Below are 15,402 nucleotides of genomic sequence, written 5' to 3'. Positions count from 1 at the left end.
AGGCCTGCTCTAACCTCACTAGCGTTGAGGTTAATCGCCACATACTGACTCCGGACCAGTCAAAATATGCAGCCACAGGCTACATACATGATGGTCACAGAGAGCCTGCTGCCCTGCTCCCTGAGCAACCACACATGTGCTTTTATCGCGTGGTCCTGGAGTGGCAGCATGGCTGTAGTGCCTACTGCTCCATAGCCTTGTCTCTGCACCAACATTAGCGATTGTGCTACTGTAATTAGCCTGGGAATCTTGCTTCTCTCATCTCTCCTGGCCAGTGCTCAACGGCAGTAATCATTAAAATTGATCTCTACCCTTTTGTCCGACCCGAGGCGTATCAGCACCTCAGAGTCCTAATAGGCCTGGATGGGATGATCCTGTTAGGTTTGGCCGGCGGTCAGTTGCTGCTGCAGCTGCTGGTCACGTCTCCCTTTAGCGCCATGGATGAACGCTGGCCAAGCACCCAACAGATCAGGGGGTCATGTCCCTATCAAATCAGAATTACAGTAATGCCACACCCTCCTGGATCCTCCTCTTGTCTGAAGACACTGGGATGTGCTTAAATCTGCTTGAAACTATCTCAGATATATTTTCGCTTTGTGTTTGAAGATGGATTCTGTGTATTGAAATGGAGAGCAAAATCTAGGAGCTTGGGGTTTTTTGTTGGTTGATGGACTTTTAGCAGTGTTGTAGACAAGTGAACAGGATGACAGGAGTTTTCTGCTGATATCCCATGGTACTGAGACATAGTCATCAGAGGAGACTGCGGACATAAAGTCTCACCTGTGAACCTGTTGGATAAAGCAGGTTACTCATGAAGAAACAGAAGGAGTGCTGTCTCTATGATATCCCCAATGGCAAAGGTAGGACAGAATGCAACAGAAGTCAAGACTTGGTAATATTACATGTCTGTTAGGAAGTACAGTATCATCCCGTTTTTGAAAGATGCTGTTTGATGTTACCCTTTACCTTGCAAATGACCCTGCAACCTTCAGCCATACTAGTGAGCTTGCGTGTCAGAGACTGTTGGGTTTCTTTTTGTAAACAATGCTCATCTGCGGACCAAATTGCTGACCAAAATGAGTTAGCGAAATCTGCTCCTAAGCCATTCCCACATTAAGCCCAAGCCCATTGGTGAGTGAAACATAATATAACACATATTGTGGGACAAGAACAGAAGATTCCGGCTTTTCTTCGGCTGTCCATTTCTGTGAGTGCAGCCGTCAACTCCTCTTGCATACCAATGCTCCTTTGTCCCTGGTGCTGTTAGGACTGATTAGACGTTTCTCACCTTCAGTGCCCTGCACTCCAATCAGGTAATGTCCCACACACACACAGATACACACACACACACACACACACACACACACACACACACACACACACACACGCACACACGCACGCACACAAAAATACACACACACACAATAACACCCCGTGTATACTTGGTGCCAGGCCAGTCTTGAAACTGGATTCTTGGAGGCAGGGGAAACGGAACAAAGGCGAACAGGGCTCCCTTAATTCAGCAGGCTGAGATTTGATCTGCTGGGTGAGGTCATCCTGACAGCAGCAGGATTGGAGCAGGGACACGCTGTCCAGAGTGCATTGAGAAAACCCTCCCCGGGCTCCCATGATGGAAGTGGGCCTTTATTCTCTCCCTGATGGCCACAGTCCGCTCCTGTGGAGGCGGCCCTCTGCAGCCCTCTGCAGCCATGGCTAGCAGGACCCTCCGATTGCTCTGTAGTCCCTCATGCTACTATCTCTCACTACCATCTGGGTTTCCTTATGCCGCGTTGACCGTCAGTTTTCTCACCTGACTGTGGTCAGGTCTGAGACTGGTTTATCAGGCTTGGTGTGGTGCTTCTGTTGGTGTGTGTGTTTTGTGTGACATGATATGTGAGCTTGTGTGTGTGCGTGTGTGTGTGTGTGTGTGTGTGTGTGTGTGTGTGTGGACATGATAGAGCTATTATGCTGTGGACTATTCCAAACGTAAAGCTTGCGTGAAGCTTCTTCCCTACCTAACACACTTACCTAACACACAAGCTCACCCCATTCCTCCCCTCCCTCTCTCCGTCCCACTCCCCTGTCCCTCCCTCAGGTCACCGATTTGAAGATGTGCCTGGCATGCGGAGACACCTGGTGCGGAAGAGTGCAAAGGGCCAGGTGGTGCACATCAGCAAGGATCACAAAGAGGCCAGCACCCGCACCCGCAAACTGGACCGCACCCCACACGAGGTGAGCTGCTCAACACCACACACGAGCTTCCACATTTCACCTGATATTTGGCTCTGCTTTTGGGGATATGGTGTCATTTTTGGGTTATGATATATTTGGGTCTCTTGCAACTTGCAACTCAGCAACATGTAGTTCAGGGCACTGTGTGGCCTTTCCATCGTGTGATTGGTGGGGTTTTTGGAGGTGGTCCTGGATCATTCCTCCACTCAGATCGGAGGTTCATTTTAGAGAGTGTTCTCTTGTTTTCTGACATTACAAAAAAAACCCTCTGGCCAAGTTGTTGGCAAAGCCCCTCGTGCCTTTTGAGCAGACGAATAGAGGGGGCAGGTGCAATTAAAAATGAATGAATGAACTTCTTTCCTTTCACACACGCTCAAAGAAACCGAGATCAGCTCAGGTAACCCGACACCACGGGCTTGTGAGAAGCGGAGATGTTTTATTAACGCACTCAGACCCCCCAGCGGCCAGGTAAACAACAGGTTCTCGTCAGAGTGAGTGTGTGTGTGTGAGTGTGTGTGAGTGTGTGTGTGTGTGTGTGTGTGTGTGTGTGTGTGTGTGTGTGTGGAGGTCTACGGCCCCCTCTGACAGCAGACGAGGGACAGTGTGCGGACCCTGAAGCTCAGCAGCTCACACCTCCGTTTCCCGTCCCTCTAGTCAGTGGTTCTGTACCGCTCCGAGTCTCGACCCGACGGCATGGTCCTGCTGGACTTCTCCAGTCAGCTGGCCCGCCACCAGAAGGTCAGCAGCTAGCTAGAGGATGTGCCTGTGCTTGGCTGTGTTTTGAACACGTGTGTGCTGGTGAACCTGCGTGACCTGAACCGTGGAGCTTTGTTTTTTCTGCCGAAGACACTAATGCTGGTCAGGATGTGTGTGCTGTGGCATGTGGAGCTGGTGCTGTTATTGTGAAGCGGTTAAGAGGGAATCTCCAGCGTGTCTCTCTCTGCGTGCTGTGATCTGGAGCGGTAGCATCAAGGGTCATGCAGAGAGACAGAGACTCAGCGGCGGTAATAGTGTGCAGTGCTGGAGAGCCTAAACCTGTGTGCAGAATGCTGATCTAAAGGATGTTGTGCAAACATGCTGCGCTGCATGTTTGGTGTGACGGTTTTCCTTTTTGTTAATCATTTAGATTTACTAAAGAATGGATCTTGTCTGAAGAGTTCAAACTAACTTACATCCAATTTGTAATATTTGCATGGCTTGGTTTTCTTTTCTGTTGTGGTTTTATTTCAAATAATTTATTATTAATTTTTATTTACATGCTTTCTCTAGTAAAGAATTAGATATGTATATTTTTAGGCTTTTTTGACTAAATTAGGCAAGGGAACAGTGACAGGAAGTGACTGGGAGAGAGAGATGTGGTGGGTTCTGGAAATGATCATGGGTCGGATTGGAACTCTGGTCCCTATGGGCACTTGGACCCAATTGTGGTATGGCTGTTGCATCTGCTTGTGCCACAGTTCTCTCAAGCTCTGGTTTCAGTGACTCTAAGCGAGATCCTGAGGCAAATCCCCATCTTAGCTCTGTATTGTCCTTCCAGGGATTGACTTTGTGTGTGTGCGTGCTTGCGTGCGTGCGTGTGTGTGTGTTTTTCCCACCAGGTGTTTGTGGAGTTGAATGAACTGATCATGGACAAGAACCAGGAGATGCAGTGGAGGGAGACTGCTCGCTGGATCAAGTTTGAGGAGGACGTGGAGGAGGAGACGGACCGCTGGGGCAAGCCCCACGTGGCCTCCCTGTCCTTCCGCAGTCTCCTGGAGCTCCGCAAAACCATCTCTCACGGTGAGTCGCTTGACCAGCACCTTTAACAGCGGCGCCTCGTCTCACTCTCCCCGAGTGATCTGCGCCTCAAGTAGCTGCACGTCTGCCTTTCCCTCTTCATTAGTAATGTAGCGGTCACCGATAGCCGAATGACCGCGTGACGTCGCCTCCTCTTGTGTGACCTCTCCCAGGTGCCGTGCTCCTCGACCTGGACCAGAAGACCCTCCCTGGCATCGCTCACCAGGTGGTGGAGCAGATGATCATCTCGGACCAGATCAAGGCCGAGGACCGCGCCAACGTTCTCAGGGCCCTCCTGCTCAAGCACAGGTGAGGCGCGCCGCATGGCACCACGTGGCACCACACCACGCCGCTACCCTCAGGACGCCACGGCACGTCTGCCTCATGACTTATGGATCAGTCACGCAGGGTAATGGAGAACACGGGCGCTTAGGGGAAGGGAAACGGAGCTTGACTCAAGCCAAGGTCTTAAGAGCAGAAACCAAAAGCGTCTCTGGCTGTTTGTGCTCTACCGATGTTATCAGGGCGGGAGTTTGTGGTAACTTTGCCGTGTTGCGTAAGAGACACAGCCCATGGGGGTCGAGACTCAGAGCAGCATGCTCTCACTACACATTTGCTTAAATGAGGCAAACAGGTTGGTTGGTTGGTTGGTTGAATTGCAAGACTAAATGAGTTTGTGTCTCATGTTGTATGTGTTGCTCACCTTGTGCTCTCCCCCTCCCTCCCGGTCCTTTCCTTTTCTTTGCCATCGCTGCCTCCCCTTGCGGCTCCCCCCCCCTCCTGTAGACCCGAGCTGCACCCCATGCAGACGCTAGTGCAGGAGCTGACCCGCTTAATGCTCTTCCCCCTCTCCCCCAGCCACCCGAGCGACGAGAAGGAGCACGCCTCCTCCTTCCCCCGCAACATCTCGGCGGCCAGCCTGGGCTCGCTCATCAGCACCCACCACCACCACCACGGCAGCAGCAGCAACCACATCTCCCAGAGCGAGCCCTCCGCCACCGAGCCCCTGATGACCGGCGCCGGACACGAGGGCGAGCTGCGCATCGACATGGACAAGCACGAGGTGCACGCCCAGGTCAGAGCCCGCAGCGCTGTCACGTGTTTTGATTACGGTTTGCTGTGTGAATCGTATTATTTAGTTACTATGCTTTTTTACTATACTGGACTCATTACTTTAGCTTTTTCTTTGCCTTCCGTGCACGGCACGCTTGAGGTGTGCTTGGGATTGATTGATTGATTAATCATGGGCTTTTCACTTGTGAATTTTGTCTCATAACTATAATCTTCTATAATTTTCTCATGATTATAACCCATACAGAGGGACTCCATGCCAGCTATTGGAATGCATAGGTCCAAGTCGAAGCATGAACTGAAACTCTTGGAGAAAATTCCGGAAAATGCTGAGGCTACAGTTGTACTAGTTGGTGAGTTTCTTCCATAATGCAGTGGATCTAGTGGAGGAGCTGTTTTGTTACTAGAAGCTGTTACCAGATGTGTTCTACATCAGCTAACCAGCTTCTTAGATACGGCCTGAATAGTATGTACACATTTAACTGTATAAAAACCTCTGTTGCTGTTGTCGCAGCCTTTTATGATGTATTTAGGAAGCTGTCTGTACTTTTACTGTCCTGCAAGGCATGCGTTGAGAAATCTTTAGATCAGGCGCGCCGCTTCGTGATTGACGGTGTGTGTGTGTGTGCGTCTCTCTCCCCCTAGGTGCGGTGGACTTCCTGGAGCAGCCCACCATGGCGTTTGTGCGTCTGCAGGAGGCGCAGGAGCTGGACTCGGTGCTGGAGGTGCCGGTGCCCGTCCGCTTCCTCTTCGTCCTGCTCGGGCCGCCCAGCACCAGCATGGATTACCACCAGATCGGCCGCTCCATCTCAACACTCATGTCTGACAAGGTGACTTAACAGATGCATGATGTGGAGATCATGGACACACCAGTATAGTGCTCACATCACTCAGTATTGTTGGGTGTACTCATAGTACTATATTGTTAAAGCATTGAATAAAACTGATACTGTTACATTTATATCAAAATGAGTTAAGATAATCTCCCTCTCCACCTTTCTTACTCTCTGACACAAATATACACAAATGAGATTTTGGTGTTTCACCTTGTGGTAAAATATTTAGATTTTTGCATTTGCTCACACCTCCCTCCCCTCCGCAGCATTTTCACGAGGCGGCCTACCTGGCGGACGACAGACACGACCTCCTGAGCGCCATCAATAGCTTCCTGGACTGCAGCATCGTGCTGCCGCCCTCGGAGGTGGGGGGCGAGGAGCTGCTGCGCTCGGTGGCGCGCTTCCAGCGGGAGATGCTGCGCAAGCGCGAGGAGCAGGACGAGAAGCTGCTGGCCAAAGAGCTCAAGAGCCCCGAGGAGAAAGGTGCGCGCCACACCACACCACATCGCACCGCACCTCACCACACCGCACCTCAGCTGAGTTTAGGGGTGGCTCAGGAAAAGGATAATTGATTTAGGACCGCCAGGGGTGTAACTAGCAGTGGAATTCAACTTAAGTCAGTGCATTTAACTCTTATCATATTGTTTCTGAGGTAAACAAAGAGCTTGTAAACAAAGATTTTAAATGCAGTTGTTGCAGTTGAATACACGGCTGTGTCTGTTCAACCCGGTCACCAACTGCGCAGCCATTGGTTGTTTTGAATGCACTGCTCTGTCTGTCATCACATAAAGCCCGCCCCTGGTGTCTGGGTCTCTGATATGTCAAGACAAGCTGGAAAGTTAACATATAGCAAAGTGTGAGAGACATAAGATTTAATTGTGAAAACAAATGATATGGCTTCCTGTGATTGGACTCATCCCCCCACCTTGTGGTCCCTCCCAGAGTCCCTCCTGCCCAAGCCCAGTGACGACCCGCTCCAGCGCTCGGGCCGGCCGTTCGGGGGCCTGATCCGCGACGTCCGCCGCCGCTACCCCAAGTACGTCAGCGACTTCAAGGACGCGCTGAACGCGCAGTGCATGGCCGCCGTCATCTTCATCTACTTCGCGGCGCTCTCGCCCGCCATCACCTTCGGCGGGCTGCTGGGCGAGAAGACGGAGGGCCTGATCGGCGTGTCGGAGCTCATCGTGTCCACGGCCATCCAGGGCGTGCTCTTCTGCCTGCTGGGCGCCCAGCCGCTGCTGGTGGTGGGCTTCTCCGGGCCGCTCCTGGTGTTCGAGGAGGCCTTCTACTCGGTGAGTGCCGCTGACTTGGACCTCTCTCCCTGGGTTGGTTATGCTTCAGATATTGGGGGATTTTTGCTCAGGTTGTTTCTTCCATGTGTAATTATTGTTTCCCCCTATTGGTGATAGTTCAGGTATTGTATTAAACTGGTAATGCTGGAAGTGGTGCTGGTGGGGCCACTTGGATTAAATGGGATGAAGAGATCATCTAACAGTCATTTTTGTGTTTGTCCTCCTCTGCAGTTTTGTAAGTCGAACGGCGTGGAGTACCTCACAGGCCGGGTGTGGATCGGCTTCTGGCTCATTATCATAGTGGTGCTCACGGTGGCCTTTGAGGGGAGCTTCCTGGTCCGCTTTGTGTCGCGCTTCACTCAGGAGATCTTCTCCATCCTCATCTCCCTCATCTTCATCTACGAGACCTTCTCCAAACTGGGAAAGGTCAGACTGGAGGCTGGCTTTTGACTAGTTGTTGATTACTGACAAATGGGAGGAAACACCTCCACTATGTTGAAATGTAAAACGTAAGCCTGATCCTCATCCTCCCGTATTTCAGATATTCCTGCACCACCCACTGAAGCGATGCACCATCCTCAACGGCACGGAGGACAACAGCACATCCGAGAACATCACTCTGAGTGTGCTGTCAGACAACAGCACCAGCACCCTCAAACCCGTTGTGAGCGGCGAGCCCAACACGGCCCTGCTGTCCCTGGTGCTCATGTCCGGAACGTTCTTCATCGCCTTCTACCTGCGCAAGTTCAAGAACAGCGCTTTCTTCCCTGGCAGGGTAAGGCCATATTCGCCAAACATTAAGGGCCCTAATTTGAACAATGAGCAAATTCTAAGGTCTAAGATCATACTGTATGCAAATATGAGGTCATGCATATATGTTTATAAACACGTTATAATATAAATAAGTATAAATATTCACGTTAGGGCCCATAGCGAGGTCCATTGAACCTGTTCAGTCATTGATGTTTGATGCCCCTTTTGTGTGACTCTTCACAGCTTCGTAGGGTGATTGGAGATTTTGGTGTCCCAATTGCCATCCTCATCATGGTGCTGGTGGACTACAGCATTCAGGACACGTTCACACAGGTGAGGCTGACACATACCTCCCAATGATGCAGATACAGGCACAGTGCAGTCTCTTTTAAAACAATGCAAATAGTCAAATCAAGTGTTAACCTAAGTGTGAAAGTGGATAACATAAAAAGCCTACAGATCTCTAAAATGTGTGTCCGTTTAAATTCTTGTCCTCCTCTCCCAGAAACTGAGCGTGCCCAGTGGCTTATCTGTGACCAGCCCGTCCAAGCGTGGCTGGTTTGTGAATCCTCTTGGCATGCACAACCCTTTCCCCATCTGGATGATGGCCGCCAGCATCCTCCCTGCTCTGCTGGTCTTCATCCTCATCTTCATGGAGACACAGATCACCACGTATGTCATGTTAATGTTGTGTTTAATACTGAAGATGATGCATGGTCTACATAACCAGTGAACACAGTAACTCAAGGAACAGCCTGAGATGTTTCAAGCACAGTTCCTTACTGCAAGCATTTTATTCCGCAACATTGCAAGATTTGTTGTCATGTAGGCAGGCATGTGAATAATTAAACAGTACTGACCATCTGTCTTAACAGTATTTTATTACCACCTTCACAACACATCACATTCTAAACAGCTTCAATCAATCTTTTTAGGTTCTAAGCATTGTTTCTCATTTCATCTCTCTGTGTCTTTGTATACCTCATACCCTCAAGTCATTCTAGTATGTAACCATTTGTCTCACTCTGACTTGATCTCTCTCCATCTCTCTCTCTCTCTCTCTCTCTCTCTCTCTCTGTCTCTCTCTCTCTATCTCTCCTCCATTCTCTTCCATGTTGCAGCCTGATAGTCAGTAAGAAGGAGCGGATGCTGGTGAAGGGCTCGGGCTTCCACTTGGACCTGCTGGTGATTGTGGCTCTAGGGGGCACCTGTGCCCTGTTCGGCCTGCCCTGGATGGCCGCCGCCACCGTCCGCTCCGTCACCCACGTCAACGCGCTGACGGTCATGAGCAAGGCCGTGGCCCCCGGGGACAAGCCACGCATTCAGGAGGTGAAGGAGCAGAGGGTGACTGGGCTCCTGGTGGCCATCCTAGTGGGTGAGTAACACTACTTCAGAGTGCTGCAGCACAGCACCTAGCTTAGAGCAGAGAGGCCCTTTCAGTCTGTTCAAAACCAATGCAGATTATTTGATATAAAAAAAAAATACTTTGATGAAATACTGAAATTTTAAAACTTTAGCGTAATGCTCTAGAAAATGTGGACCTTAAACCTTTTTATTTTCGTTTGTCCCGGAGTTACCATTTGCTCAGTTTTGTTTGCTGTGCCACTGGAAATGTCGTAGGAAGACACCTGTTTGTTTATGCCGTTGAAAGGGTCGATGGTGTGCTGTGTATGAGCAAGGATGTTGAACTTAGGTTGAAAATGTGTTGGTATGATGATTAAGTCTCTTTTTAAACTCTTTTTGATTTGTAACTTTTTGTCTGTCCTCTACCCCCGCCCCTGTGTTGTGTTCCTCAGGTCTGTCAATTGTGATTGGGGACCTCCTGCGTAAGATCCCCATTGCTGTTCTGTTTGGGATCTTCCTCTACATGGGCGTGATGTCTCTCAACGGCATCCAGCTGACTGAGCGCATCCAGCTGCTGCTCATGCCTCCTAAGTACCATCCTGACCACATGTATGTGCGCAAGGTGAGAACTCGGCACAGCAGCGACTATGCCTCATGTCGTGACCGACAGACAGCATGGTAAAATAGCTAATAAGCACCAGCATGGACCACTGTAATAGTGTGCCCTAACAGGATACGAGCGACGAGCATTCAATGTTATCTGTCTACACAGAATCCATTAAATATTCAATTGAAGACTAATAATTAGTGCCCTGGAAATCCCTGGAGTTCTTGTGAGAGCACAATTTGAATTGTGTCCGCAAGATACTCTGGCCACGAGCAATGATGCACGTTATGTTTACTCCAACCATCTGGGATTGAACTGATGATGACAGTGCAACAACTTTCGAAATCAGTTAATATTGCTTGCAGTGTTATCCAATTTCCTGCTTGCAGTGAGATTTCTAGTGCATGCTTGGTGCCACCCCTTGAGTTGGACCATTTTCGTTATTCGTGGCCAGACCCTTAGATTCCAGGGTCTGGTTTACTACCAGGCTATGTAATTAGTATAATGTAATTGAGGTTTTTGTTAATCTAATGTTCGCTCGCATCGCCTCCTGTTAGGACACACAGGAAGAACACAGTGTTACTCTTTCATTGAGGCTGTGGTAGAGGCATAGCTACAGTATATGATGTGACTGTGTAATCATCAGCTTCTCTGCTCCCTCAGGTGAAAACGCTACGCATGCACCTGTACACGGCGGTGCAGGTGGTGTGTCTGGCAGCGCTGTGGGCAGTCATGTCCACCGCTGCGTCACTGGCCTTCCCTTTCGTCCTCATCCTCACCGTCCCCGTCAAGATGTTCCTCCTTCCACGGATCTTCACTGCTAGAGAGATGCAGTGTGTGAGTAGACCACACACACGTACCACTGCTTACAGTATATACAAATGACACTTCTACACCAAATGACACCTTAGAAATATCCCAGGTGGTGAGAAGATGATGTTGCTGGTCATATTCAATAGTAGAGACCACTGCTCATTTGAATACGACCGTCAACTAATTTGAGTGTCACTCAGCAACCGTAGAATGACCTCATAAAAATGTGCATTGGTCTCATCATTTCTTCCAGAGCTGTCTATAGTATGTGTATAGATAGATAGATGTGTTGACAATGCTAAGGATGTGTGTGTGTGTGTGTGTGTGTAACCCTTAGCTGGATGCTGATGATGCCGAGCCCACATTTGACGAGCGGGAGGGCCAGGACGAGTACACAGAGATGCACATGCCTGTGTGAGCCACGCCCAACCCCAGCTCTCCACATCCAATGGGATCTCTCCATCCACCCGCCACTCCATTCCAATGGCCAATATGAAGTGCCTTAGGGGAGCTCTCTCTGTAGCCAATCTGAACAGACGCACAGAACACACACACGCACACATATGCACACACGCCACCCACCTTCACCCACCTCTCTCGTTCGCCCTCTCTGTATCTCTCCTTGAAGACTTCCAGACACCAGAAGGCAGACAAACATGAAGTAGACTCTCCCTTACCAAAGCCTGTTCTGCTTCTGGTTATTTAGAAAGCATCCGTCCATCATCTCCACGTTCTAAATGAAGGATGCCTTTATGGTGATGGCTTTCACATGGGAGGTTGTCTGTGGCAGCAGTGTCTTCCACTGGGCACAGAGAATATTCTTCCTATTAGAAGAAAAACTAGTGTTCCCTATGGTGGAAATGTTATAATCGTAACTGGACATTCCCCCCTCGTCCTGCGGCGTAACGTGGCTCAGAGGTCAATGATTTCAGATGTTTTGTAATATTTATTTTTGTATACATCACTATTCACTACACATTTCAGAAGGGCTCACAAGAGGAACATTTGAAGCGGCTGGATGGGAACATCTGTGCTTCACTAGCGTTCCACTTAGCCACATACACACATAGGAACGCAAGTAGGTGTTCTTCCCCCCTCACATATCTGTTGTCTGATATTGTTATTGTACCAGGGAGAGAGCTGTAGGTATATGTAGCTTGATCCCACGGGTATTACTATGCTGGTATGATCCCTGATTGTCACTGTGCTGAATATTTCAGTGTTGCCAATCGATGCCTGCAGCATAACTGCAGTAAAGTCACTTCAGCTATGGTTTCTTAGGCTCACTCAGTTCATGCAACGCTACATTGTGTTCCAGTGGCCATAGCTGGCTTTGTGGACCGGTAAGTGGTCCCATCCACCTCGCTGTATCTGAACCGGCCATCACTCCTCAGTATCTCAGTAGCTTTCGTAGGTAATTGGTTTAGCTGAGTGGCAGTTACTGAGCCCCTACATAACACTAACTGTCAGAGAGATTTAATAATTGCACTTAGTAGCAACCACAGGCTTAATGCTGCCTAACCCTGCTTCTCCTGTCCTGCTTTATGAGCAGGGCTCTGTGAGCATCCAGTTCAGACCAGTTTAGCACACACTCACTGGTGTATTGGTGTATTTCATTTTGGGTATTTAAAATGGTTCATATTATGTTTGGGACTATTGCTGGTGTCTCACTTTTAGAAATGGTGGAACTAGACGTCATCTTGACAAGACTTCTCGCAGCTTGTTGGAATTCTCTTAGATCATCGTGTATTATCCCGTAACACATTTCAGTGCCAATCCAACCAGGTCTGTGAGGATGTAAGCTGTTCCTGATCTCATTCTCCTTCTCCTCCTCCGTCTTTGTGTTTCGATGATGTGCTGGGCTGCTTAGTCATAGGAATGACATCACAGAATGAAATTGTAATGGTGGTTCCCTCTGCATGCCCTTGAGTTAGGGTGACATGGCCCACAGATGAGGGAGGGGGGGGATTGCTGTTGGCTGTTATGGGCCACATATTGAAGTAAGCTTAACTCTTTTTCTTGCTTTCTTGTCAGTCTGTCATCTTTTTAGTTTCAACATGTATTTTAGACAAACCTCTGTATATAATTTGAATGTTTTCAGAACAAGTTGTATCCAGGCTTACTTTCTCTGAATTCTTCCAAAAGTGCTTCAGCTGGTCAGAAAGTGCTCTTAACATTCCACGTATAACTTAGCTTTGCTTACTTGATGATTTTAAAGTAATATAATAAACATAACTGACAGCACAATCTTAGGAAGAAACGCTGCTCTTAACTAATTACAGTACATTAAGAGATCATGTATTCTTTTCTTATCTGAGGATCAGTTGGACTCTTTGTGAGGTTATATTTTTGAGTAAATTATTAATGAAGAGCTATACATATAATTTTATAAACCACAGATTTTTATCTTCAGACATACAACTGGATTCTTTTGTAGGCCAAGTTCTTTTTATGGTTTGCCTTCCCCTGCTCTGGCAATGTCTGCACTCCTCCATAAAGCCTTTATTGCGGTTGTTTGTATTATCAGTTTTGACTGTATTGTCCTTGCTGAAAGTGTTTTGAGAGTGCCATGTAGCTGTTCTTAGCGTTGTCTGAACTCTTTCATTCACTTTTTTTGTGAACTGCTAGTATCATGTATGGGAAAGATGTGTTGGTGATAAGATCATGTTTTTTTGTTTGTTTTTTAAATTTGCACAGTGTTGTGTCTACATGTGCATTATCTCAAGTTAGAGTTGAAAGTCAAACTACGGCATATTGATTTCAGACATATTAGTCTAAACCTACAACATCTCCAACCTCTTACAGAAGTCCTTTGTGGAACTGTATGCATATTGTATCTGTTTCAATCAAACATTTATCCTTTTTGGCTTACCCTATCTGTGTACATGTATGTAGGTCATGGATATAAAATAAAGTAATTTTGTATTAATGCTCTGCATTTGTGTCACCCAATGTTTTTCAAATTCCTAAGAATGAGTGGTGTGTGTGTGTGTGTGTGTGTGTGTGTGTGTGTGTGTGTGTGTGTGTGTGTGTGTGTGTGTGTGTGTGTGTGTGTGTGTGTGTGAGAGAGAGAGAGAGTGTTTGAGCGAAAGAGAGACCTGTGTTACTGTTGGGACTGGTGTGAGAAACAGACATGCCATCAAAGAAGACAATGGCTTAAAGAGTTGGTTGTGAAACATCCTAAAACATCATGTCTACTCCTTGGTCTCAATCACCAGTAGAGTCGTGAAATTTCCGATGACAACTACCATGCTAACCATTGGAATTAACTATTTAATTGACATTTTCTAATAATATTTTGCCCCTTTAACCTCACTGTAGTTTAATAATAGAAACATCTTATTAAGGAGAGGGATGGATTGTCATTGGACATTGGAATGCAAATTACGTTTCTGTTTGCCTTTTAGACTTTGCAAACAAAAAAACTGTTCTTGGCAAATACTGTATGACCTAAATAACCAACTGAGTTTGTTACTGAGATATACTTACACTCTTAGTAATTAACAATGTGTGTGACATGTGATGTGACATACCGCTGCCAAATGATGCCCAATTATTCTCATACAATTGGTAACCAGGAATTATTTAATAACGTGATGTGAAGTCGTGTCCAGAAAGATTTTTTTTTTTTTTTTTTTATGTTTTATTTCAGACTGAAGTCCCATCTTCAGCTACAAAGCAGAGTAAGTGTATGGTAGTTCCTGACGTAAAAGACTTGGGATTTTTGGGGTATTCATATTTGAGGTGGAAGTAAATTCAATGCCTCTTAGTACAATGTCATGATCTGAATACAATTGTGCATCACACAGTGTTGTTTCTGTTAGAATCAAAGGAGGGTGTATCTCTGAGCATTGCATTCTACCTACCAATATCTGAATTTGTAGTTTTCCTGAGAATGATTGTATAACATCGAGCCATCCTTTTTATACTAAACTTGAGCACCTGTCTCAGCTGCCATCACTGTTATCTCTTCTGTTCATAGACTAGAGCAAAGGGAGAACAAATGGTCCGTTCATGCCACCTGGGAATATCGGGGACCACCCTGTGATTACGTTGTTTTTCCCACTTCAAGACTTCATGTGCTTTGTGGAAAACATGGATGCCACAACTAAGGTGAAAGCATACACTCACTAATCTTAATCAACCAACTGTATTTGCTTAAAAGTATGATGTAAGATGCTTGAGAAAGAAGATTATGCTATTTTCAAGTGCAAAAATGGTAAATTTAAGTTCCAAGTTCATATTAAAATGGTTGGACATTGAAGTATGACATGACGATGAGCCCCAACTGGGCAATTCAGTTGGCAAAATCTTCCCCCAGTGTCTCACCACTTATTCCATGAGGTGACATGGATGATGCTGTTTTCACTGGGAATTTCCCCATGCACATGAACACACCGAAAGAGTATCACTGTCAACATCGGCCAAAAATCCCTCTTCTGCCAGTGTTTACTCTTCCCGTGGGTTTGGATGGGGCTTGAATTTCACATATTTTTGAGGTTAAAAGTTAATGTTTAGCCAACATGTGTAGTCCAAGTGACAGTGCTACTTGCTCCAAAGTAGTCAAGAGTCTGGTGGAAAGATGGCGTTTCTCCTGAGTCTCTTACTGCTGGCTGCTGCAGCATTGAGCACTGAAGGTCAGGAGGCTTACGGCAAGCTAACTGATCCCTACAGGAAA

General features: G+C 47.4%; 1 protein-coding gene across 4 annotated transcripts in view; it reads left to right on the top strand.

The window, feature by feature from the left end:
* The window catches only part of slc4a2b (solute carrier family 4 member 2b), a 35,116-nt gene extending 20,284 nt beyond the window's left edge, over positions 1-14,832 (top strand). For 3 of the 4 annotated variants that reach the window (XM_062521790.1, XM_062521791.1, XM_062521792.1), the window contains 16 exons: positions 2,096-2,232; positions 3,831-4,011; positions 4,182-4,317; positions 4,867-5,083; positions 5,327-5,432; positions 5,725-5,909; positions 6,182-6,398; positions 6,858-7,207; positions 7,439-7,633; positions 7,749-7,982; positions 8,204-8,293; positions 8,466-8,632; positions 9,082-9,335; positions 9,757-9,926; positions 10,575-10,748; positions 11,062-13,654. In XM_062521790.1, the coding sequence (XP_062377774.1) occupies positions 2,096-2,232; positions 3,831-4,011; positions 4,182-4,317; positions 4,867-5,083; positions 5,327-5,432; positions 5,725-5,909; positions 6,182-6,398; positions 6,858-7,207; positions 7,439-7,633; positions 7,749-7,982; positions 8,204-8,293; positions 8,466-8,632; positions 9,082-9,335; positions 9,757-9,926; positions 10,575-10,748; positions 11,062-11,142 (2,894 nt within the window). In that variant the 3' untranslated portion in view covers positions 11,143-13,654. Of the gene's footprint in view, positions 1-2,095; positions 2,233-3,830; positions 4,012-4,181; positions 4,318-4,866; positions 5,084-5,326; positions 5,433-5,724; positions 5,910-6,181; positions 6,399-6,857; positions 7,208-7,438; positions 7,634-7,748; positions 7,983-8,203; positions 8,294-8,465; positions 8,633-9,081; positions 9,336-9,756; positions 9,927-10,574; positions 10,749-11,061; positions 13,655-14,706 lie in introns of those variants that run through there. The other variant, XR_009936431.1, reaches the window with a different exon arrangement.
* The last annotated feature ends 570 nt before the right edge of the window (positions 14,833-15,402 follow it).

This window comes from Sardina pilchardus, chromosome 19, assembly GCF_963854185.1.
Source record: "Sardina pilchardus chromosome 19, fSarPil1.1, whole genome shotgun sequence".
NCBI lineage: Eukaryota > Metazoa > Chordata > Actinopteri > Clupeiformes > Clupeidae > Sardina > Sardina pilchardus.
The sequence above is the reverse complement of the archived record's forward strand: the minus strand, read 5'-3'. Positions and strand labels throughout refer to the sequence as shown.